Here is a 25,592-nt window from a genome sequence, read left to right as displayed (position 1 = left end):
CTTTTTTTTTTTTTTTTGAGGGATTGTCCCTCTGTCCCCCAGGCTGTAATGCAGAGGCAAGATCACGGCTCACTGCCACCTCCCGTCTCCTGGCCTTGGCCTCCCGAGTAGCTGGGATTTACAGGCGCCTGCCACCACGCCCGGCTAATTTTTGTATTTTTAGCAGAGACGGGGTTTCATTCACCATGTCGCCCAGGCTGGTCTGGAGCTCCTGGGCTTAAGTGACCCTCTTGACTCGGCCTCTCAGAGCGCTGGGATTAGACACAAGCCACCACGCCCGGCCTGTATTTTACTTTTTAAGGGCGGGAGCCCTCTTCCGTTTTATAAAAGGAACAGTCGAATTCCTACTGGAAGCGACGCGCGCAGGGGAAGGCTTTGTAGACGCCGGCTCGGGTCTGGGATTTAAGGAACTGAATTTCGCCGGGTGAAGACAGTAGGAAGAGGCGGTGGCACAATCCTCGTTTCACAGACTAGGAAGTCGAGCCTCAGGGGAGTGACGGGGCTTCTCCGCAGAAGAAATCGAGGCTGGAAGGACCCAGACGAGCGGCCACAACAGCCTCAGCGGCCAATTCAAGTCAACCGGCAGAGGGCGCAGGGAGCAGAGAGCAGGCAGCGCCAGATCCGCTGGGGCGTGGCCTTCTGACGCACCGTCACAGTTCCCTCTGTGGCCACCCATTGGCTCCCTCTTACCGGCCTTTTCCGGGGCAAGGGAAGCTAGTAGCGTAGTCGGAAGTGAGGCACCCTCGGGCTCGAGACAGAGGCGGCGTTTAAAGCTGAGAGACCCAGTACCACTGGGACGGCCAGCTTTTCCACTCAGGCTCCTCCAGCCCAAGCCAGAAGACCCCCTCCCCCAGAATTCTGGGGACCTATGGAAGGGAGCCGAGTCGGATCGCGAGGTACCCAGAGCCGACAAACCCGAGCCACAGAGTGTTGCCAGAAGCCCCGCCCCTAGGAGTGATCGGAAAGCCTCACCCATCCGGGTGAGGAACCTGGAGGGACCGCCTCAGGGCGGAGCCCGCCGACCATGGCTACGCCCCCGGGGGCCGGTCCTGCAGCTCTACGCTTCGCCGCCGCAGCTAGCTGGCAGGTTGTGCGCGGACGCTGTGTGGAACATTTTCCCCGAGTACTGGAGTTTCTGCGATCTCTGCGCGCTGTTGCCCCTGGCTTGGTTCGCTACCGGCACCACGAACGCCTTTGTATGGGCCTAAAGGCCAAGGTATTGGAGCAAGTAGGACCTGGAAGGGGAAAGAAAGGGGCGGGATGCGAGCACCTGACAAGGGCCCACATCTTGGGGATGAGACTAGTTGGAAAAGGTCAGCTTGCCCCGAAGTGGGGATTCTGAATTCAGTACCGTACAGGTGGTGGTGGAGCTGATCCTGCAGGGCCGGCCTTGGGCCCAAGTCCTGAAAACCCTGAATCACCACTTTCCAGAATCTGGACCTAGAGTGCGGGATCCCAAGGCTGTGAGTAATCCCCGGAACAAGCCCTGACCCCAGTTCAACTTGGTGCAGCAAAGTTGCTCCTCCTGTCTACTGGATGTTGGTGTTAACTTCTCTTCTGTATCCTCAACAGACAAAGCAGGATCTGAGGAAGATTTTGGAGGCACAGGAGACTTTTTGCCAGCAGGTGAAGCAGCTGTCAGAGGTTCCTGTGGATTTGGCCTCGAAGCTGCAGGTGAGACTGGTTTGAAGGCTATTATGTGACTATTTTCTCTAACCCACTTTTTTTTTGAGAGGGAGTCTCGCTTTGTCGCCCAGGCTGGAGTGCGGTGGCACAGTCTCAGCGCACTGCAACCTCTGCCTCCCAGGTTCAAGCGGTTCTCCTGCCTCAGCCTCCTGAATAACTGGTATTATAGATGCCCAGCTAATTTTTGTATTTTAGTAGAGATGGGGGTTTCACCATGTTGGCCAGGCTGGTCTCGAACTCCTGACCTCAAGTGATCCTCCCACCTCGGCCTCCCAAAGTGCCAGGATTACAGGCGTGAGCCACCATGCCTGGCCACTAACCCACTTTTGATCTCCTACTCTCCCCCGCTGCAGGAACTTGAACAAGAATATGGGGAACCCTTTCTGGCTGCCATGGAAAAGCTGCTTTTTGAGTACTTGTGTCAGCTGGAGAAAGCACTGCCTACACCGCAGGCACAGCAGGTTTCATTGGGGCAAAACATGTAAGAGCAGAGTGTGGGGTGGTTGTATCAAGTACTGTGGTCTTTATACCTCTATCCCTGCCCACAGCTTCAGGATGTGCTGAGTTGGATGCAGCCTGGAGTCTCTATCACCTCTTCTCTTGCCTGGAGACAATATGGTGTGGACATGGGGTGGCCACTTCCAGGTATTGGGAATTTGGAGGTGTAGTGTTTAGCATGAGACCTTTTGAGGCAGTCCATTGGAATAGTTCCATGGGCTCCAGGCATAAGAAACCAGTTATTCTGTTACTATCTGTTCTCTTTATAAGGGGCCTCATTTTCTTTTTCAGAGTGCTCTGTTACTGACTCAGTGAATCTGGCTGAGCCCATGGAACAGAATCCTCCTCAGCAACAAAGACTAGCACTCCACAGTCCTCTGCCAAAAGCCAAGCCTGGCCCATGTCTTCCTCAGGGACCATCTTCAAGGACGCACCTAGAACCTCTAGCTGGCCGCCACTTCAATCTGGCCCCTTTAGGCCGAAGAAGAGTCCAGTCCCAATGGGCGTCCACTAGGGGAGGCCATAAGGAGCGCCCCACAGTCATGCTGTTTCCCTTTAGGAATCTGGGCTCACCAACCCAGGTCATATCTAAGCCTGAGAGCAAGGAAGAACATGCGATATACACAGCAGACCTAGCCGTGGGCACAAGAGCAGCCTCCACTGGGAAGTCTAAGAGTCCATGCCAGACCCTGGGGGGAAGGGCTCTGAAGGAGAACCCAGTTGACTTGCCTGCCACAGAGCAAAAGGAGTGAGTGGAACAGAGTTGCTTCTCTTTACTAGGAGCACATTCTTTGCCTCCCTTCCCTTCATCCTATCCTCTTTGCTTGCTCTCACCTCAGGAATTGCTTGGATTGCTACATGGACCCCCTGAGACTATCATTATTACCTCCTAGGGCCAGGAAGCCAGGTAGGTAGTCTGAGTCAGGATTGGATTAACAGCCTCCCCTCTTGGAGACTCTCAAGAGCTTGTGTTCATCTAGAAGTAGTAGTTTGATTCTGGTTTCCCTCCTACAGTGTGTCCTCCATCTCTGTGCAGCTCCGTCATTACCATAGGGGACTTGGTTTTAGACTCTGATGAGGAAGAAAATGTCCAGGGGGAAGGAAAGGTGAGTAGGAAGAAGCAGAAACCTGGGGAAGGCGGATGGGTAGAACAAGACTGAGAAATCCACACGCTTCAGAATTCGGAGGGCTCAGGGAATGGTTTCAGATGGTAGGATCTCCCTGCTCCCTTCTGTACAGGAATCTCTGGAAAACTATCAGAAGACAAAGTTTGACACCTTGATCCCCACTTTCTGTGAATACCTACCCTCTTCTGGCCACGGTGCCATGCCTGTTCCTTCCTATGACTGTAGAGACAGCTCTAGACCCCTGTGATAGAACTAAAATGCCCTTTGTACTCTGCCTGTCTCCTACCTCCTCAGCTCTGCAAGTCGTTTAGTAGGAATGAAGTGGAAGTCCAGGCTTGGATTGCCTGACTGCACTGCTAAAAATATTTGTAATGCTTAATAATTAAACTTTGGATTTGTTAAAATACTGCCTTGATGTGAAGGAGGGGAATTAAGGTTTCCCTAAGGTCAGCATAGGCCATTCCTTAGAAACAGAACTGGCCCTTCCAAACTGGAAGGATCCCTTTGCCTTTTTTACTTCCCTTGCTAAGTATTGTTCAGCTGTGCCTAAAAAGGTTAGCAAGGTTGAGCGCCTGGAAGAGAAATATCCTTTGGTATTCTGGAAATATGTGTCCTAATGCTAGAATATACTTTGTAAATTCTCATGCTGCCAAATTATCTGGGGGTGGTGGCACTAGAATGGGGATACTTCATGGGAATAATACTCATTGTTCTTGACCCCACTGGGTCAGTGCTGACCCTACCACCACCCACTCTGCAACAGCATCCAGATGCTAGCCTTGTACAGAAAGCCTCAGCATCTCTTTACAGTCAATGAGCTCTCTCTTTATTGAGGTATTTCAAATATACAAACACTTCAGAGCTTTTTAGATATGTGAAGGTTCCATTTAGTGAAGCAGATTAACAAAACATGATTCTAAAAGCCTGCCTCCTCTAGACCAAGGCATGTAGGCCATGTAAGAGACTTATGTACCAATCAGCATCTTTTCCTTTTAATAATCTTCAGGATGTTGGGTCGCCAGATTCCCATTTGATTATCTTGCGTCATTTTCTCACACTATTTTCTTACTTGCTTCCTCCCCAGTGAGTGTCTTGGGCATTTTGTGTGTGCAGATAGAGAAGTACAGAGTTACTGCAGGAGACCTCAGGAGTGAGACAACAGGAAATGACAAAGTAATACAGAGCTGCAGTAGCTGGGATGGGTGAGGAGCCCACTTGGGATGCCCCATGGTAGAGTACTGGTGCCTTGGGAGGGTAGAACTGCCCAGGTCTAGCGCGCTTCACTGAAGATTGGATTCACCTGCTGGGTGACTCGGATGAAGGTAGTTCTTCTGCTCAACTCTTTAAGCTTAGCTGCTCCCACATAGGTACACGTAGAGCGGATCCCTCCTAGGATGTCTCGGATGGTATGTTCCACATCTCCTTTAAAAGGAACTTCCACTGTCTTTCCCTCTGAGGCTCTTAAAGTAGGAAAAACTTTATTATCTTCTCCTTCTGGATTCCTTAAGTCCAGGGACTTTTCCCTAGACCCTAGCATTGAGCCCTGGTTCACCTGGCTTCTCCTCAGAACTATACCATCCCCCTCTCAGCAGCCATGAGTTCTGCCTCCATACTATTACTAAGCTCCTGGGCCTCCACACATACCTGTACTCAGCCACGCCCCCAGCATACTTCTTCATGGCCATTTCAGAACTCATTCCATAGAAGAGCTTGTACTTCTTGCCGTCCCTCTCGATGAGCTCACCACCTGACTCACTGTGTCCAGCCAGCATGCCACCCAGCATCACGAAGTCAGCTCCTGCCCCTGCCACCATCATGGAGAAGGGAAAGAGATTAATCTGGCCAAGGTGTTCATATAGCCACCCTCAAAAGCAACTCACACCATATTCTCCATCCTGACAATGATCCCAGCATCTTTCTCATTCTGCTTCCCTAGCTGACCCACAATCCATGCAGGTCTGATCTGCTCTGGCCTCTATTCCTCAGTGGGTATGATTTCCCCAAGATTTAAAAAAGAGCTTCTGGAGAGTCCTTGCCTGGCTTTCGCTTTCTCCTTTTGCTGTTTTTACCATCATCGTCTGGTCATTTCATTTTACTGTGCCCAGCTAAGTAAGACTCATTTCATGTGTCCCAAGAGCAAAGATCCCCAACTTTAATGGGAGTAATGGTCTCCTGGGAAGCTGTGCAAAATGAAAAATGCAGATGTGCTTTCCCATTCCTCAGCACCTAATATTTTTAGGTATGGCTGGGGCTCAGGAGTCTGCACTGTGCAGCAATCTAGGAGATGGTCAGATGGCCCTGGCCCACACTTGGAATCTCAGATGTACCCTGCTGGCTGCCCCAGGTGATACCATAGACTTCAGAGTCACTAATTCATATTATGAAATAATCTGAATGACTTCTTGAGCCTCTCTTAGACCCTCAGAGGTGACTCATCCTCTTGTACAGAATCATCCTTCCGTGCCATCAAGCTTCTTACCAAAAGCCTTGGCCACATCCCCAGGACAGCTGCAACCTCCATCCTGCAAAGTAAGGAGCACTATGAACACAACATGGATTTCCCAAGCCCTCAGCGATGTCCCAACAGCCCAACTCAAAGCCAACAAGAACCCTGGAATTTTTTTTTTTGAGGTGGAGTCTCGCTCCGTCGCCCAGGCTGGAGTGCAGTTACACGATCTTGGCTCACTCCAGGTTCGCCTCCCAGGTTCATGCCATTCTTCTGCCTCAGCCTCCCGAGTAGCTGGGAGTACAGGTGCCTGCCAACACGCTTGGCTAATTTTTTGTATTTTTAGTAGAGACAGGGTTTCACCATGTTAGCCAGTATGGTCTCGATCTCCTGACCTCATGATCTGCTTGTCTCAGCCTCCCAAAGTGCTGGGATTACAGGCGTGAGCCACCGCGCCTGGCCAAACCCAGGAATTCTAATCCATCTCTGCCACCTCCATACCCTGCAGAAACCCAGCTCATACCCTACCCTGCCCTTGAGCCTTACTGAAATGATGTGGCCTTTGAGGCCATGAGCAGCATCTGCACACTCCATTACTGCACTGAGCTGTGGATACCCCACTCCAGTTTTCTTCCGAGTAGTACACACAGAGCCTAGGAAGAACATGACAAGGTTGAGAATGACGTGCTCCACAGGTGTTTGCCACTGAAGGGGTAGCCAGTGGCCCCAATGAACCAGCTTACCTGGCCCAATTCCCACTTTGATGATGTCAGCCCCAGAAAGGATTAGCTCTTCTACCATCTCTCCTGTTACCACATTCCCTGCCTGAGACAGAGCAATTGAAATACAGCATCCTTAAGGCCAGAAACAGGAGGTCATGTATTGTCACATACAGTATGTGTGGACCGTGACTTTCCAACATTATTAAAAAGAAAGGATACCTAGGTCCCCTCTGCTGGGCCCTCTGAGGGCTTTTACACTAGCCACTTCAGAGAACCCTGCTCCCTACCCATTCACCCAACACCAAGCCAAGGTAGGGGGTGAGTGGCCAATGTCACCATTGAACCTAGGGTAAAGCCGAGGTCCATGATGCACTTTTCTAAGGCAACAAGGTGCTATGATCAACAGGGACACATGAAGTGGCATGGAGGAGAATTCAGTGAGGCAAAGGAAACTATTGGACCAGGCTCACATCTGATTTACAGTAGATTTAGCTCCCCTTCCTCAAGAGACCCAAACATATACTGTCCTTAAGCCATTCTGTCATAGAACCTGTCTGGCTTCAGGGAAGGCTAGAGACCCATTTGACCAGTTGTATTGGCTTTTGATGGTCAGTAGACACACGCCTCAATGCTGTGAAGAAAATGAGGGCCACTCTTACAAGCTTGTAAAAAAAATAAATCATTGTTCATGTGACCCCTTTTATGTGATTGTAGTATGTGTCCATTTCAGTGGGCAGATGTCTATGTACCACAGGTATGTACAGTGCACAGATGTTCCATCATGGTTTGGTGAGTGACATCAGGGACACTAGATTTACAAAGACTATGAACCAAGGGTCAGACATACTACACTGACCAAATAGACATTTTCAGCTTAGAACTATGGATAATCATCCAGTATCATGATTAAATGGACTAGGAATATCATAATGCAGCAGAGGAGAAATGGACTGATGTAGCAAAACGGAGTGGCAGGAAAGTGAAAAGATAAAAAGTTACCAACTATAATAGAAACATACCATGATGGTGTGCTGGGGGAAGCGCTTCCGTACATCTTTTACAAATTCAACAAAGTGTTCAGAGTAGCCATTTGCCACATCCAGGCATATATACTTCACCTGGGGAATAGCTTCCAGGATCTGTTCCAGCTGCTCAAAGTCAGAAGAGCCTGTGCCTGAGCTGGCAGCCAGATGCTGTGGGAGAAACAGAGCCATTGGCATATCAGAGATGATCTGGTGGGCAGCCAGTGGCTCAGTGGTGAGGGTTGGTCCCCAGAAAGATAAAATATAATTGCTGAAAAACTGGGATAAGGAAGGGAGCAGGGTATGCCCAGTGTTACCTCAAGACAGTCAGGATTCTGGCCAGCAAACTCTTGCCACTGATCAAGGCTGTAATGCTTATGGACAGCAGTGAAGAGAGAGAACTGGGGAGAAGACAAAGAAGCATCAAAGGGAGAAAACTTTAAGGTCTTTTTTTCTAGAAACCTATTCTATCTGAGGGAGGACATGATTGAAGTTGGGGAGGAAACAAGTCGAAGAAGTCAGATTGAGCTGGGATTTGAGTTCAACCTTTCTTCTCTCTACAAATATCAGTAGGGCTTTTTACCATAAGCTAGTACTTGTCAGATTTCCTACCAAAGTACTGAGTGATCTGGGTTGGATTTCATCCGCCAGCACATTCACTGCTTCCGACTTAAAAGCTGACAAGCTGCTGGTGCAGTGGGACAGACAGCAGACATGAAAGAACCATGAAGAGGCTGGATGAAACCTGTGTTTCTCTGCACTGACTCAGCCCCTCCTCCTAAGGTATCCTAGTACTAAACTATTTTTGGTTATGTCCTTGTTCATTTACCAGCAGTAATTCAGTAGGTCTGGATGCTCACCAAAAGTAATGGCTTAAGGTTGATGAGAGCTGATAAGGGGCTACCCTATCCTGTCTCCATCTCTAGTGGAAAAAAGGACAAATTTCCTAGTTGGAGACATGGATCAAGCTAAAAAATCTGTTTCATTCAGTCCATTTTAATAAAGTTCAAAAATATAATGACTCATCAAGCTCATATTCTCTAGCTCAACAAATTGCAAACAATATCCCAATACTGTGAGAAAGCCATTCAAAGGCCATTGTGAATGCTGGTGTTTGTGCTTTACATGTCTACATGCAAACAGACAAGAGACGGCAGTTGGCTGAAACAGCACAAATCTTGCAACTGTCAAGAAACCCAAGGAAGTCATGTATTAGCTAGCAACAAGCAAGTGCTCTACATACGTACTCAGAGATCAACACTGTCTAGCTAAAGCTGGTATCGAATTCTGCTTTCTCAACAAACATTCTATCATCAACATACTGATAAGCAAAGAAAAGTCACTATAGGATAGGAAGTCAGCAGACGTTGGAGATATACTGGCACAGTGTGGCATGATGAGCACATCAGATTACATACCAAGCTTAAAAAAAGATGTTTGCTTTCATCCAACCTTTTTATTACAGTGAGACTTGGCTCTTATCTCTAAAACCTGATTTCTTTACCTTTCATCAGCAATACTGAAAGCCAGGCTCCACATAAAGCACCAAGACAGTCCCCAAAAAGGTTCATGTATTATAGCATGTCTGTTAACTCTGCAGTCAGAGTCACCATTTCTGAATTCTACTGGTCAGGGCAGGTGGACAGTGGGCAACAGCAAGATTTCTAAGCAGTTACTGAATGGCAATACAAATAAAGTAAAAACAAAACTGCATAACTATCAACCTCAAAGAAATGACAAGACATTCCACAAAGACATAGCAATTAAAAATAGAAAAAAGGATATGAAGTCCTTAAGACTAATGGAGCCACAAACAGTAGCAGAATTCATCAACCAGGGCTACATGGATCAACCAGCAGAGTGCATGTTCTCAGAGTGCCCAGATAACTCTCTACCTTCTCAGCAACAAGTATAGAGGCAGGTAATAGTACTGATAGGAGCAGCATCTTCCATTTCAAAGTGAACAACTTGTATATAAGAAAAACACATCCCATTTGGGGCACATCCCAGAAACTCCCAGGAACCTAGGACTTAAAGAAGAGGAAGATTAAAAAAAAAAAGAATGGCAGAAGTATTATTTTATTAATGAATTGTTCTTATTAAAGAAAATTAATAAGCTGCTTCTACTAGGATCTTCTAGTTAGGATTTTTGAATGCTTCAACTGTAGTTTCTGGACTAAAACAGTGAAAGCTTAATGTGGACAATCATGTAACTGAAGGGATGCATGTGACTGGGAGGGGGTGACCTGGGTGGTGGGAAAAGTTGGCAAGGTGTACAAACTGCTAGACAGGACAAAAGGGAACATTCTGTTCATATATCAGTAATATGGGAGCAAAACTTAGCTTTGAATCTCACTAATTCAGAGAGCCTTTTGAACTTACCGGAAAAAGGGACTTTAGTAGTGGAAAAACCCGTAAATCAGAGCATCCTGACTGCTAACTGCCAGAGAGCTGACTGGGCATGGGCGTGGGGATGCAAACACCTCTGCAGTCAGCTGGGCTAACTGGACACCAATAGGGATGAGGCATGAGGAAAGCCCTACCTTACAGAGAACCTTGGCCATCTCAAAGGTGCCCACAGTATCCATATTGGCAGCAATGATGGGAACCCCAGTGTATGTCAGCTTTGAGTTCCGAAAGGAAAAGGATCTTGTGAGATCCACCTACAGATATGAACAGGAAATTGAGCATTTCATTAATCCACAAAACGTACCATATTAGGACAAGGACAGGCATCTTTCTTGGTTGTGGCCCATCGGGAGCGTGGGGTCAAGAAACAGCATGTAGAGAAGCTTGCTCACCTCACTTCGAGACTTAAGGGTACTGCGTTTGGGCCTCAAAAGGACATCCTTGAAGTCTAGTTTCACATCGTTGTCAATATGAGGCATGGCGCTTAGCCTCGGGGTAGCGATGAATCTGAGGGCTGGAAGGCAGGAAGTCATAAGGACCAATCTTCCCCTGGGCTTTAACGCCCTGTTACGGCTGGCGGGCTCTCCTCGCTTAAGCTGTGGAAGGTCGGGCAAAGGCCGAAGTGTGGTCCCTGAGGCCTGTCGCCTCGACCCATCCCGTGGCTGCGGTTACCCTAGGGCTCCATCCCAGGTACTGTTTGTTGAGGAGAAGAGCTGGGAAAGGGTTGTGAGAGACCCTGACGGTGCATTCCTTACCCCGCTACACTTCCTTCTTCCACCCCTGCAAAGAGCAATGGGGCAAGAGGCTAACCTAGGTGGACGAAGGAGTGTTGGCGACGGGGGGCGGGGAGGGTTCATAACTAGTTTCCGGAATAGGGGTACTCACTTCCTGTTGCCTTGGTCCAGCCGGCAGTTGACCAAAGACCACCTTGCTTAGCAACTAACCTCTGCAATCCCGCTGAGCCTTCTGGGCCACGCCAACAGGTTCCTCTAGTAGCCGGCGAGAACTACTAGCCGACGAATTCCAGCTTCGGTGGCGGCGGGGCGAGGCCTTCTGGGTAACAGAGTTCACGCACTGAGGTTGCTGTTGGATCCAAGGGCGGTTAGACTACAACTCCCAGGGGAAAACGGGCGAGACCGCCCCCTGGCACGATGGGGGTTGTAGTTCGTTCTGGCCCCACTTTTCGCTAGCCCGGGCTCGCTAGGGACTCACAATCGCAGAGTCGTCATCTCTGCTGTAGCTAAACTGGATGCCTCATTTTAATTTACGACGTCACTGAACCGAAACGCGGGAGCACTCCCGAGCCTTTCCGGAACCCTGTGGAAAGGGGGGGGTGGGGTGGAGCCAGACAGTGACCCGGAAGCAGAAGTGGCCCTTGCAGGCAGAGTGCTGGAGAGCGGCAGCGGCGACCGGAGCGGTAGGAGCAGCAATTTATCCGTGTGCAGCCCCAAACTGGAAAGAAGATGCTAATTAAAGTGAAGGTGGGAGCACCTTCAGCCTTGCCAAGACGCAGTAGTACTGGGCTGGCAACCGTGCCTTACGGGAGACGTGGGGAAGGAAAACCACGCCTTTCCCCAGCCTGGAGGACGCTTACTGCCTCAGGGCTCCGCGCGAGGGGTGGTGGGAAAGTGGTGGGAAATAGGGGGACGCAGAAGGGCTTTGAGAGCGGGGCTCAGGTCCCACCTGACCACCCTGGGGTCTTTTGCCATCCCTGCTTTTTTGCCAGGACTGTGCTGTCACCCAGAATGGGGTCGCTTTTGTCGGGTCTCACTGTATTCGAACCCCTGCAGTCATAGAGAAGGCCTAGCAGCGACTTGACTCCCTCGTCTCTCAGATTCTTGGAATAAGCGCTGCTCTCCATTCTTCATTCCCAGGGTACCTGTTTCTCCCAGTCCCTAACGTAGGTCACCTCCGAGCACAGCCCTAAAACGTTAGCCCGGGGAAACCGGGGCCTCCCAGGGGCTAGACTACGAGCCTTTACTGGTGGTTGCCAAGGTGTGGTATCTCACCCGTCCTACAGGAACCAAAGCGGGGAATGTGTTCAGTCAGCATCTGCCTTTCTGAGCCTGGCATCCTGGACCAGCCTCACTTCCTTGGCTGAGGCAGGTTAGTTACCGCTGCCCTAGTTCTTGGTACTAGCCATGGTTTCCTTCATCTGCATCTCTCAACTCCCGTGGTGGTTCTTCACCAAATTGCAGCCTTCATTATTAGTCCTATCTGCTGTTTCCTCTTTTGTGCCTTCAGTCAGACAGAGATCCCCCCGCCCCCCCCCCAAAAAAAAAAAAACTGCTGACAAGTGATGAAGTCTAATGCTAGTTTGGCCTTTTTGTAGCTAAGTAAATCTATCATTATTTCATCACCTTCTTAGCATGTTTACCGTGCAGAATAGTCATTCTTAACCTTCTCTTCCCCCGTCCTTCCAAACTACTTCTTAGCTAAGATTTGAGGTCAAGTATTAAAATAGTCTATTAATGATGATTTTTTTTTTTTAACGTTGAGTAACGACCTATGTAAGAGTCGTAACATCAGTTTAATAGGTGAATGGGTCACTGGCACCATTAAAAAGAGAAAATAAGCTGGGCGCGGTGGCTCACTCCTGTAATCCCAGCACTTTGGAAGACCAAGGTGGGCCCGATCCCTTGAGCCCAGGAGTTCGAGACCATCCTGGGCAACATGGCGAAACCCTGTCTCTACAATAAATACAAAAAATTAGCCAAGGGTCTGGGCGCATGCCTGTAGGCCCAGCTATTCGGGAGGCTGAGATGGGAGGATTGATTGATCCTGGAATGTCGAAGCCGCGGTGAGCAGTGATGGCACCACTGCACTCCAGACCCTGCCTGAAAAAAAAGGCCAGGCGCAGTGGCTCATGCCTGTAATCCCAGCACTTTGGGAGGCCGAGGTGGGTGGATCACCTAAGGTCAGGAGTTCAAGACCAGCCTGGCCAACATGGTGAAACCCCACCTACTAACAGTACAAAAATTAGCCCAGCCTGGTGGTGGGCGCCTATAATCCCAGCTACTCTGGAGGCTAAGGCAAAAGAATCGCTTGAACCTGGCAGGCGGAGTTTGCAGTGAGCTGAGATGGTGCCATTGCACTACAGCCTGGGCGACAAGAGCGAAACTCCGTCTCCCCCATCCTCCCCCCAAAAAAAAGAAGGAGGGGGGAGAAAATAGGAAGCATCAGTATAGTGCTAGGTAAGGATATTGTTTTGTTAATTTTTTTTTTTTTTTTTTGAGACAGAATCTCGTTGCCAGGCCTGAAATTTTTTATTTTATTTTATATAAGTGGTTGTTACTAGTGGGTGTTACTAGTTCATATTATTTTTTAGTATGAATCACTGTCAAAATCTTGAGAAACACTGTTGAATACTTTTTTTTTTTTTGAGACGGGGTCTCACTCTGTCACCAGGCTGGAGTGCAGTGGCGCGATCTCGGCTCACTGCAACCTCCGCCTCCCGGGTTCGAGCGATTCTCCTGCCTCAGCTTCTTGAGTAGCTGGGACTACGGGGCATGCCACCACGCCCAGCTAATTTTGTATTTTTAGTAGAGACGGAGTTTCACCATGTTGGCCAGGATGGTATCGATCTCTGGACCTGGTGATCCACTCGCCTTGGCCTCCCAAAGTGTTGGGATTACAGGCATGAGCCACCGCGCCCGGCCTATTGAATACTTTTATTGGCTTTTCAATGCATATGGATTCTCATGTCCACTAGGTCCAAAGAAGTTAAGTTACTAATGTTGAGTGTTTTGTATACTTTTTGAAAATTTCACCCCACACTAAGAAATTTTGTGTCACAACCCGTAGAGACACAAAAATTTTGCTATTTGTGATATGCTCTCAAACTTTCAATTCTAAGTTGATTTGATAATCCACTGATGGGTTGAGACCTGCAGTTTAAAAAATACTGTTTGAAAGGCTGGGCATAGTGGTTCATGCTTGTAATCCCAGCACTTTGGGAGGCTGAGGCGAGCGGATCATAAGGTCAGGAGTTTGAGAACAGCCTGGGCAACATGGTGAAACCCCGTCTCTACTAAAAATACAAAAATTAGCCGGGTGTGGTGGCACGTGCCTGTAGTCCCAGCCACTCGACAGGCTGAGGCGGGAGAATTGCTTGAACCTGGGAGGCAGAGGTTGCAGTGAGCCAAGACTGTACTATTGTACTCCAGCCTGGGCAACAGAGTGAGACTCTGTCTCAAAAAAAAAAAAAAACAACTGAACAAAAAACTCAGTGCTATGTATGGAAGCTTGAAAAGAAAATACAATATCCTATCACCTGTGGTCTTGCTAAAATGCTGATGATGGTTCTGTGGGTCTAGGATGGGGCACAGGTTTTTGCATTTCTCACAAGCTCCCAGGTGATATTGAATGTCTGAGAACTACACTTTGAATAGCAAAATTCTAGATTTTTTCTTTTCCTTTTAATTCATATTTATGTGGTACTTCTCTAAAATTGCCGGTCTTCTTTCCTACAACATTTACCCTTCTGCCTTCAAACAGGCCTCTGTGCCCCATCTCTATCTCCCCCCTCCCCCATCCCCTCTTGTTTGTTGCATTTCTTTATTAAATACATAGGAAAGCAGTTATACATGAGATAGCTGTTAATCTCATCTGAAGAAAATATTAATTTAAAAGAAAAAAAAGAGATAGCTGTTAATTACCATGTAAGTGACATATTTTTATTACAGTTCCGTTTTTTTGTTTGCTTGTTTGAGACAGGTTCTCACTCTGTCGCCCAGGCTTAGGGTGCAGTGGTGCCATCACGGCTTACTGCAGCCTCGACCTCTCAGGCCCAAGCAATCCTCCCATCTGAGCCTCCTGAGTAGCTGGGACTACAGGCATGTACCACCACCATACCCAGCCAATTGTTTTATTTTTTGTAGAGATGGAGTCTCATTGTATTGCCCAGGCTGGTCTAAAACTCCTGGGGTCAAGTGGTCTTCCCACCTCATCCTCCTAAAGTGCTGGAATTACAGCTGTGAGCTACCATGTCGGACCCCTTTTTGAATTATTCTTTCTTCTATTTTTTGAGATGGAGTCTCACTTTGTCGCTCAGGCTGGAGTACAGTGGCGTGATCTCGGCTCACTGCAACCTCCGCCTCACAAGCGATGCTCCTGCCTCAGCCTCCCAAGTAGCTGGGACTACAGGTGCCCACCACCACACCCAGCTAACTTTTATATTTTAGTAGAGACAGGGTTTGGCCATGTTTGCCAGGCTGGTCTTGAATGCCTGACCTCAGGTGATCCACCCACCTCGGCCTCCTGAAGTGCTGGGATTACAGGTGTGAGCCACTGCGTCTGGCCTCATTTTGTTTTTGTTTTGAGACAGTCTCACTCTGTCACCCAGGCTGGAGTGCAGTGGCATCATCTCGGCTCCCTGCAACCTCCACCTCCCAGGCTCAAGGGATGCTCCCAGCTCAGCCTTCCAAGTTGCTGGGACTACAGGTACATGCCACCACACCTGGCTGATTTTCTGTATTTTTAGTAGAGATGGCATTTCACCATGTTGCCCAGGCTGGTCCTGAACTCCTGAGCTCAAGTGATCCACCTGCCTTGGCCTCCCTAAGTGCTGGGATTACAGGCATGAGCCACTGTGCCCAGCCGAATAATTCATTTTCAACTGCTGTCTCTGTGTAGCTGACTTCCATATTTTTCTGTAAGATTTTACAATTAAATTCTTCCCGATTTAAATCTTGTTACCTTGTCTCTCTGGTTCTGAAATTAAATGCATCATCTTCTGTCATAAGCCATATCCCAATACCCATCTCATTTATTAATCCCATCAGTCACTTAGGTGTCTGGAATACAATTCTTTAGAGTCATTTAAAATTACATAGTCCTTTTATAGGACCTAATTTTTCACTTAAAACCTCTGTTTCCATTACCCTCATTCTGGTCTGGGGTCTTACTCATTTATATCTTTATTTCTCTGTAATACTTCCAACCAGGTTTTCCTACCATCATATCCCCTCTAAAGTGTAGTCTAAACCAAGATGTGATGTACAAAACCATAATGTGCAGGTCTTCCTTGAGCTTCTTTTGCATTATATTACTCCCAAAACCCAGATCCTTCATTGATTTCCTCATTGTAGATTACTTTGGCAACTGTCTTTACTATGTGAACTAGTTTTCTCATTCATGTTTTTTAACATACAATAAAATGCACAGTTCTTAAGGGTTTAGTTCAGTGAGTTTTTAACAATAGCATAAGTTGATGTAATTACAAAATCTAAACATTTGTATCCCTACCCCTCAAGAGTTTCATAGATTAGTTTTGCTTGTTTTAGAACTGTATATAAATGGAAGTATTCAATGTACAATTTTTGTATCTGGCTTCTTTCATTCTGCGTAATGTCTATTGTAATCTGTGGTTTATTCCTTCTATACTGAATAGTATTCCATTGGACAGATTATATCATAATTTGTTTATCCATTCTGCTGTTGATGGGTGTTTGAGTTATCTCCAGTTTCTGGCTACTATGAATAAGGCTTCTATGAACATTGTTATACAAGTCTTTTTGTGACCATGTGTTTTTATGTCCTTTGGATAAATACCCAAGAATGAAATTACTAGGTCATGTGGTAGATACATGTAACTTTATAAAGAAACTAAGGGGTTGTACCATTTTATATTCCCACCTGCAGTGTATGAGCATTCCAGTTCCTCTGTACCCTTACTAGCTGGTACCCTTGTAGCACCATAAAAATGCTGATGTCATTCATTTTTATTTTGGCTCTTATAGTGTTATAATGTTATATAATATAAATTAAGACACTATATATAGTGTTATATAATGTTATCTCATTCAAGGCTTAAATTGATTAACATTGATTTTCATTCACCATAGCACTTTGTCATTGCCCCTTGTGTTTGGACAATATAGCACTTCCTTTTGTTTCGTTTTGATTTGTTTTTAATTTTTAATTTTTTTTTTTTTTTTTTGAGACAGAGTCTCCCTCTGTCGCCCAGTCTGGAGTGTGGTGGAATGATCTCGGCTCACTGCAACCTCCACCTTTGTTCAAGTGTCCACCATGCCTAGCTAAGTTTTTTTATTTTTGGTAGAGACAGGGTTTCCCCATGTTGGCCATGCTAGTCTCGATCTCCTAACCCCAAGTGATCCACCTGCCTCAGCCTCCCAAAGTGCTGGGATTATAAGCGTGAGCCACTGCGCCCGGCCAGAACTTCCTTGTATACAGCCTTATTCTATTAATTTTATGTCTAATTGTTTCTTAGTTGTACATCTTTGCTTGATAAAGATTGTTGGCAAGGCTGGATCATATTTCTTTTGTATCTCCTCCAGTGCCTAGAGCAGTATGTTAGGTTTAGGTTCATCTTTTTTTTGTTTTGTTTTGTTTTTTGAGATGGAGTCTCATGTCACCCAGACTGGAGTGCAGTGGCGTGATCCCAGCTCACTGCAACCTCCACCTCCTGGGTTCAAGCAGTTCTCCTCCTCAGCCTCCTGCGTAGCTGGGATTACAGGTGCGTGCCACCACACCCAGCTAATTTTTTTTGTATTTTTAGTAGAGACGAGGTTTCATCATGTTAGCCAGGCTGACCTCGAACTCCAGACCTCAGGTAGTCTGCCCACCTTGGCCTCCCAAAGTGCTGGGATTACAGGCGTGAGCCCCCACGCCCGGCCTAGGCTCATCTTATACTTGTTTAAATAGCATTGAATGTATTGTCAGGCTGTGGTGTGATATATCAAGAATATCTTCTAAAATTGTTCAATTACTTTAAAACAACTTTATGGACAATTTCAAACATATACATCAGGAAGGAGAAGGGTGTATGCACCCTTCATCCACCTTCAAAAATTATCATCTCATAGTCAATCTTATTTAATTTAAACTCACCAACTCCTTTTACCTGGTTTTTTTAAAGCAAATTCCAGATAGCATAGCATATGTTATTCACACATATTTCAGTGTTTATCTGTAAAAGAGAAGCTTTTTTCTAACATAACCGTAATTATTACATCTAAAAATTTAACTGAATGCTTACTATCATCAAATTACCCTATTGTCTCTCTTTTTTTTTTATTAATAGTTTGAATCTGGATCCAGTTAAGATCCATACATTGCCATTGGTTTATGTGTTTTTAAGTTTCTTTAAATCTGTAGATTCTCCTTTTTCCCATTTTTTCCTTGTTGAGTAAACTAGAGTTTCCTGCAGTTTGAATTTTGCTGATTACGTTCCCATGTTTTCTTTTTTTTTTTTTTTTGAGACGACTCTTGCTCTGTCACCCAGGCTGGAGTGCAGCAGTGCAATCTTGGCTCACTGCATCAACTTCTCTGCCTCCAGAGTTCAAGCGATTCTTGTATTCTCGTGCCTCAGCCTCTTGAGTAGCTGGGACTACAGGTGTGCACCACCATGCCTGACTAAGTTTTGTATTTTTCATAGAGATGGGGTTTCGCCATGTTGGCCAGGCTGGTCTCAAATTCCTGGCCTCAAGCGACCCGCCCACCTCGGCCTCCCAAATTGCTGGGATTACAGGCATGAGACACTGCTACGGGCCCCCGTGTTGTCTTTTAACATATTCCTCTTTCCTTGGTATTTCCTGTCAGCTGGTAATTAGATCTAGAGGGTTGATTAGTCTTTGTATGTTCATATGTGAGACGAATTCATAGGTGGTGATGTGGTATGTACTTCCATCAGATTGTTTTGTTTTCTGTGATATCAGTCATTTCCTACATCCATTGTTTCATTGGGGGTTACAAACTAGGAATGCTGTAATATTCTTGTTGCTTCATATATTAGCTGGAATATTTGAAAAGTGTCCAAAATGGTAGCCATTAGCCACATTTGGCTATTGAGCACTTGAAATGTAACTAGAGAGACTGAAGAATTGAAATTTTGATTGTACTTGATTTTAATTAAATTTAAAAACTGAAACTTAGCTGGGTACAGTGGTTCACACCTGTAATTCCAGTGAGTTAGGAGGCTGAGGCGGGAAGATGACTTGAGGCCAGAAGTTTTGAGACCAGAGTGGATAACATTTCGAGACCCCATCTCTACAAAACAATTTTCAGGCCAGGCATGGTGGCTCACACCTGTAATCCCAACACTTTGGGAGGCCGAGGTGGGTAGATCATTTGAGGTCAGGAGTTTGCGTGGCCAACATGGTAAAACCCCATCTCTACTAAAAATACAAAAATTAGCCAGGCGTAATGGCATGCGGCTGTAATCCCAGCTACTTGGGAGGCTGAGGCAGGAAAATCGCTTGAGCCTGGGAGGCGGAGGTTGCGGTGAGCCAAGATCATGCCACAGCACTCCAGTCTGGGTGACAGAGTGAGACCCTGTCTCAAAAAGAAAAAAATTAGCCAGGCATGGTGGTGTGTACTTATTATAGTCCCAGCTATTCAGAATGCTGAGGTGGGAGGATACTTTGAGCCCAGGAGTTGGAGGCTGCAGTGAGCCATGATTACTCCACTGTGTTCCAGCCTGGAACACAGAGCAAGACCCCATCTCAATAAATTAATTAATTAATTAACTAAAATTAAAAAAAGAAAACAGGCTGGGCGCAGTGGCTCACGCCTGTAATCCCAGCACTTTGGGAGGCCAAGGTGGGTGAATCATGAGGTCAGGAGATTGAGACCATCCTGGCTAACACGGTGAAACCCTGTCTCTACTAAACATACAAAAAATTAGCCGGGCGTGGCGGCGGGCGCCTGTAGTCCCAGCTACTTGGGAGGCTGAGGCAGGAGAATGGTGTGAACTCGGGAGGCGGAGCTTGCTGTGAGCTGGGATTGCACCGCTACACTCCAGCCTGGGCAACAGAGGGAGACTCCATCTCAAAAAAAAAAAAAACAAACGTTTAAGTATGTTGTTGGGTTTATAAATCTACTTTTTCTGTTGTAAATTACGAAATTTAAATATATGTCATGTATTTCAGATGAAAATTTACCATTTGAATTTTTTTTGTTTGTTTGTTTTTGTTTTGAGATAGGGTCTCACTCTGTCACCCAAGCTGGAATGCAGTGGCACAATCAGCCCACTACAGCCTTGAACTCCTGGGCTTGGGCAGTCTTGCCTCAGCCTTCTGAGTACCCAGTTGCTGGTACAGGTCTGTCTGTGCCACTATGCCTGGCTAATTTTATTGTAGAGATGGTGATCTCACTATGTTGCCCAGGCTGGTCTCAAAATTCCAGGGCTCAAGCAGTACTCGCATGTCCCCTTCCCAAAGTGCTGAGATTACAGGCATATGCTACCATGCACAGCCTACCATCTCTATTTTTTTTTTTCTTTTTTTTTGAGATGGAGTCTTGCTCTGTTGCCCAGGCTGGAGTGCAGTGGCATGATCTCAGCTCACCGCAACCTTTGCATCCCGGGTTCAAGCAATTTTCCTGCCTCAGCCTCCTTGGTAGCTGGGACTACAGGCCCGCGCCACCATGCCCAGCTAATTTTTGTATTTTTAGTAGAGATGGGGTTTCGCTATGTTGGCCAGGCTGGTCTCGAACTCCTGACTTCGTGATCCGCCCCCTCGGCCTCCTAAAGTGCTGGGATTACAGGCATGAGCCACCATGCCTGGCCCCATCTCTACATGTGATGTAAATATGAAATACAGGATTTTGAATATTTGGGTGGAAAAAAGAACATAAAATATATTAATTTTTTTTTTTTTTTTTTTTTGAGACGGAGTCTCGCTCTGTCGCCCAGGCTGGAGTGCAGTGGCCGGATCTCAGCTCACTGCAAGCTCCACCTCCCGGGTTCACGCCATTCTCCTGCCTCAGCCTCCCGAGTAGCTGGGACTACAGGCGCCCGCCAGGTCGCCCGGCTAGTTTTTTGTATTTTTAGTAGAGACGGGGTTTCACCATGTTAGCCAGGATGGTCTTGATCTCCTGACCTCGTGATCCGCCCGTCTCGGCCTCCCAAAGTGCTGGGATTACAGGCTTGAGCCACCGCGCCCGGCAAAATATATTAATTTTTATATTGATTACATGTGAATAATATTTTGGCTATGTTGGGTTGAAAANCACTGCAAGCTCCGCCTCCCGGGTTCACGCCATTCTCCTGCCTCAGCCTCCCGAGTAGCTGGGACTACAGGCGCCCGCCAGGTCGCCCGGCTAGTTTTTTGTATTTTTAGTAGAGACGGGGTTTCACCATGTTAGCCAGGATGGTCTTGATCTCCTGACCTCGTGATCCGCCCGTCTCGGCCTCCCAAAGTGCTGGGATTACAGGCTTGAGCCACCGCGCCCGGCAAAATATATTAATTTTTATATTGATTACATGTGAATAATATTTTGGCTATGTTGGGTTTAAAAATATTAAAATTTTACCTCTTAAAAAACTTTGACAATGTGGCTACTAGTAAATTTAAAAATTGCATATATGGCTTGTATTACATTTCTACTGGACAGTGCTGCTTTACAAAATCTTACCCTTATCAAGGACATTGTTGTTGTTGTTGTTTTTTTTTTTTTTTTTTTTTTTTTTTGAGACGGAGTCTTGCTCTGTCGCCCAGGCTAGAGCGCAGTGGCCGGATCTTAGCTCACTGCAAGCTCCGCCTCCCGGGTTTATGCCATTCTCTTGCCTCAGCCTCCCGAGTAGCTGGGACTACAGGTGCCCGCCACCTTGCCCAGCTAGTTTTTTTTTTTTTGTATTTTGTTTTAGTAGAGACGGGGTTTCACTGTGTTAGCCAGGATGGTCTTGATCTCCTGACCTCGTGATCCGCCCGTCTCGGCCTCCCAAAGTGCTGGGATTACAGGCCCGGCCAAGGACATTGTTTTTTAAATAATTTTTTATCATTACAGCATATTCATATTTGTGGCATAAAAAATGGAAAATACAGAAAAGCATAATAATGTAATTAAAATCACCCATAATTCCACTACTCAAGTTAAAGGATTAATATACTGTATATACCCTTCCAGGCTTTTTGGAGAGCATATAGATACATATGTTGTTTTTACAAAATTTTTATTATACTCTATATACTATAACTTTTTTGTTAAATTATCAGTATATTGTTAATATATTACAAAGTTATCCTAAACATTGTTTGAGGACTTCGTAATTTTTTGTCTGTGATTGTACCATAATTTATTTAACCCTCAGCTGTTTGATATTTAGATTGTGTTTCTAATTTTATAGTATCAAAATGTTGCAATAACCATTGTAGGTATACTTTTGGATATAGTCATGAGTATTTTCCTGGAAGTTTGTTGCTGGGACACTATATTGCCAAATTGCTCTCTAGATATATTTATGGGCCTCTACAGTGGATTTCAGAAACAAAGGGCCAACTCTAGAGTTTTAGAATTTAGAAACCAATAATTCTTTTTAAAAATATAAGGTCCAAGCATTTTGCTCTTGGAAGAGCAGCTCTAGGTCTTCTCCGAGAGTCTTTTTTCACTCTTAAAGAATTTGTGGTCGGGCGCAGTGGCCCACACCTATAATCCCAGCACTTTGAGAGACTGAGGCAGGCAGATCACCTGAGGTCGGGAGTTTGAGACCAGCCTGACCAACATGGAGATAAACCTTCTCTACTCAAACTACAAAATTACCCAGCTGTGGTGGTGCATGCCTGTAATCCCAGCCATTTGGGAGGCTGAGGCAGGAGAATCGCTTGGACCTGGGAGGCAGAGGTTGCAGGGTGAGCTGAGATTGTGCCATTGTACTCCAGCCTGGGCAACAAGAGTAAAACTCCATCTCAAAATAAATAAATAAAATAAATAAATAAATAAATGATTGTATTATCGGCCAGGCGCGGTGGCTCACACCTGTAATTCCAGCACTATGGGAGGCCAAGACAGGTGGATCACTTGAGGTCAGGAGTTCAAGACCAGCCTGGGCAACATGGCAAAACCCCATCTCTACTAAAAATACAGAATGTTATCAGGCATGGTGGTGCCCGCCTGTGGTGCCAGCTACTTAAGAGGCTGAGGTGGGTATCACCTGAGCCCAGTATGTTGAGGTGCAGTGAGCCATGATCAGGCCACTGCACTCCATCCGGGTGAGACTGAGACCCTGTCTCAAAAAATAAATAAAGTGAAATAGTTTGTGGACAACAGAGAATTACAAACTTTTATTTTGTCTTTTAAAGTTACCACAAATTGTCACTACCATTCTCTAAAAGGACATTAACACCTGAATATATTTAGTTTCATGAAAATTTCACTGTTAACACTGCTTTTCTCATTTTACCATAGACTATTGAAAATTTTCACACAGACCAGCATAGGTTGGGGTAGAAGCTTGAGAATCACTGCTGTAATTTATTCTTTCACATCCAAACAGGTTAATCCAAAGAAATTGTTCTTGTATTTTTGGAAACATACTAGTACTAAATAATTCTCCTTTTTGGGAAATTTTCTGAGTTCTCTTTCATGCTGGTCTATGTGAATACCATAAGGAGAAACCATATGTTATTTTCTGAGCTACTATAAGAGTGTACATTGGGTCCCAATACTAGAGCAGCCAGACTCAGGTAGGACGGAATACAGAAATAAAAGCACAGGCTCTGGGACCAGGGAATCTAGATCCACGCTCTACTTTTGATTGCGTAGATATGTTTTTAACCTAAGTCTTATTTTTCTCATCTATAAAATGGAAATAGCGATAGTCCATATCTCATAAATACTGGGAGAATTAAATGTGATGCATGTAAGATGCTGATCATAGTTACTGACCCTTAGAAAGTGTTCAGTGGCTGGGCAAGGTGGCTCATGCTTGTAATCCCAGCTCTTTGGGAGCCGAGGCAGGAGGATCACTTTAGCCCATGAGTTTGAAACCAGCCTGAGCAACATAGAGAGAACTCGTCTCTACAAAAAAAAAAAAATCTTAAAAATAGCTGAGTGTGGTGGTGCACACACCCTATAATCCTTGCTACTTAGGAGGCTGAGGTGGGAGGGTTGTTTGAACCCAGGAGGTCAAGGCTACAGTGAGCCAGGATAACACCACTGAACTCCAGCCTGGGTGACAGAGCAAGACCCTTAAAAAATAAAGAAAAGGAAAAAAATAGTTTTCAGTAAATGTTAGCTGTGATTATAACATGATCATCAGTATATTTAGCCCTTCAAAAATATTCATTGACTGCTTATGTGTCGAACACTGGGAAAGTTTAACACTTAAACAACTAGCTGTAATTGGTATATTAATATTGGAAGTATTAAAGTACACTGGGAACAGGTATGCACATCATACAGGAGGTTTTGTACATTGCTGGAATACAGTGGCACAATCTCGGCTCACTGCAACTTCCACCTCCTGGGTTCAAGCGATTCTCCTGCCTCAGCTCCCGAGTAGTTGGGATTACAGGCATGCGCCACCACACTTAGCTAATTTTGTATTTTTTAGTAGAGAAGGGTTTCTCCATGTTGGCCAGGCTGGTCTTGAACTCCCAACCTCAAGTAATCCACCCACCTCAGCCTCCCAAAGTTCTGGGATTACAGGCGTGAGCCACCGCACCCTGCCAGGAGGTTGTCTTTTATTTAAGGGGTCTTGAAGTTTGGAGAAGGAGAAGGGGAGGATATTGCAACAAGGAAAACAACGGAAGCAAAAAAATGCCCATAAATTAGACTGAGCATGGTGTGTTTGTGGCCTGGATCACTGTAGGCTAATGCAGATGGAGCTTTTAGAGCAAGGACAGATGGGAGATGACACAACATTTATAACTGCATAATCAGTATAATTATTGTTTTGGGTATCACCAGCCCTTAACTTACGGAAGAAGTCAAGAAGACAAGAGCTGCAATTTAGGATTTAGGTAGAAGTCTGGAAAGATATGGGAGATGTAATGTTGACTTCTAGTCCTCTTTTCTCTTTTTTCTTTTTCTTTCTTTCTTTTCTTTTTTTTTTTTTTCACGAGGGTGTTGCCAGGGTCTTCCTCTTGCCCAGGCTGGAGTACAGTGGCACAATTGTGGCTTACTGCTGCTGCCTCTAATTTCTGGACTCAAGCGATCTTCCCACCTCAGCCTCCCAAATAGCTGGTACTACAGGCATGCACCACTACACTCAGCTAATTTTTTTTTTTGGTTGAGACAGGGTCTCGCCGTGTTGTCCAGGCTCTTCTGGAACTCCTAGGCTCAACTGATCCTCCCGCCTCAGTCTCCCAAGGTGTTGGGATTGCAGGTGTGAGCCACCATGCCCAGCCAATTCTACCATTTTTTAAAATACTGCTCAGAGGTGATTTCTGATGTCCTTGAGAATTCTTTGAATTATCTGAATATTAATTTCTAGTATTGATATTTAGAACAAGGTCCTTCTGACTTTTTTAAAGATACCTTTCAGGCTGGGTGCAATGGCTTACGCCTGTAATTCCAGCACTTTGAGAGGCCGAGGCAGGCGGATCACCTGAGGTTGGGAGTTTGAGACCAGCCTGATCAATATGGAGAAACCCTGTCTCTACTAAAAATACAAAATTAGCCGGGTGTGGTAGCGCATGCCTGCAATCCCAGCTACTCGGGAGGCTGAGGCAGGAGAATTGCTTGAACCTGGGAGGTGGAAGTTGCGGTGAGCTGAGATTGCGCCATTGCACTCCAGCCTGGGCAACAAGAGCAAAACTCCATCTCAAAAATAAATAAATAAATAAATAAATAAATAAATAAATAAAAGATACCTTTCATTGCCATATCATCCAAAAGAATGCCAATATTCTCACTGATTTTGGGGGACTGATTTTGGAAGATGACTTATGGAATTAAGAAGATCCGATGGTTCAAAGAATCTTGCCCTATCAAAGTTGTT

The 25,592-nt window shown here is 45.9% G+C and overlaps 3 protein-coding genes and 1 long non-coding RNA gene across 11 annotated transcripts in view; 3 read left to right on the top strand and 1 right to left on the bottom strand.

The window, feature by feature from the left end:
• Positions 1-643, top strand: part of LOC108540918 (TERF1-interacting nuclear factor 2-like) — a 4,550-nt gene extending 3,907 nt beyond the window's left edge. Inside the window, 1 exon segment of the mRNA XM_017890170.1 lies at positions 514-643. Within this exon segment, the coding sequence (XP_017745659.1) occupies positions 514-643 (130 nt within the window).
• A 40-nt stretch (positions 644-683) lies between these two features.
• TINF2 (TERF1 interacting nuclear factor 2) lies at positions 684-3,715 on the top strand. The gene is made up of 9 exons (XM_017890198.1): positions 684-1,216; positions 1,359-1,463; positions 1,573-1,674; positions 2,040-2,147; positions 2,235-2,331; positions 2,476-2,932; positions 3,024-3,091; positions 3,199-3,290; positions 3,424-3,715. The coding sequence occupies exons 1-9, from the start codon at positions 1,025-1,027 to the stop codon at positions 3,556-3,558; spliced, it is 1,356 nt and encodes a 451-aa protein (XP_017745687.1). The 5' UTR covers positions 684-1,024; the 3' UTR covers positions 3,559-3,715.
• GMPR2 (guanosine monophosphate reductase 2) lies at positions 1,147-11,219 on the bottom strand. 8 transcript variants are annotated; one of them, XM_017890214.1, is made up of 11 exons: positions 10,855-11,206; positions 10,303-10,424; positions 10,045-10,164; positions 9,397-9,531; positions 7,819-7,902; positions 7,499-7,672; positions 6,501-6,582; positions 6,304-6,410; positions 5,791-5,833; positions 4,956-5,115; positions 4,115-4,771 (listed from the first exon to the last, which is right to left on the bottom strand). In XM_017890214.1, exons 4-11 carry the CDS (start codon positions 9,493-9,495, stop codon positions 4,582-4,584), a joined length of 939 nt encoding a protein of 312 aa, XP_017745703.1. In that variant the 5' UTR covers positions 9,496-9,531; positions 10,045-10,164; positions 10,303-10,424; positions 10,855-11,206; the 3' UTR covers positions 4,115-4,581. The 8 variants fall into 8 exon arrangements, with proteins under 8 accessions (XP_017745702.1, XP_017745703.1, XP_017745704.1 ...); XM_017890215.1 differs by lacking the exon at positions 10,855-11,206 and adding an exon at positions 10,666-10,740; XM_017890207.1 differs by lacking the exon at positions 9,397-9,531 and having other exon boundaries at positions 10,796-11,219.
• Positions 11,220-11,286: 67 nt separating this feature from the next.
• Positions 11,287-16,224, top strand: LOC108540938 (uncharacterized). Its single transcript, XR_001888810.1, has 3 exons — positions 11,287-11,391; positions 11,931-12,016; positions 14,627-16,224. It is a non-coding gene; the product is annotated as an uncharacterized LOC108540938 (long non-coding RNA).
• Positions 16,225-25,592: the final 9,368 nt, after the last annotated feature.

Source organism: Rhinopithecus bieti, unplaced genomic scaffold, assembly GCF_001698545.2.
Source record: "Rhinopithecus bieti isolate Rb0 unplaced genomic scaffold, ASM169854v2 scaffold_20178, whole genome shotgun sequence".
Taxonomy (NCBI): domain Eukaryota; kingdom Metazoa; phylum Chordata; class Mammalia; order Primates; family Cercopithecidae; genus Rhinopithecus; species Rhinopithecus bieti.
Note: the sequence above shows the minus strand (reverse complement) of the source record. Positions and strands in the feature narration are given on the sequence as shown.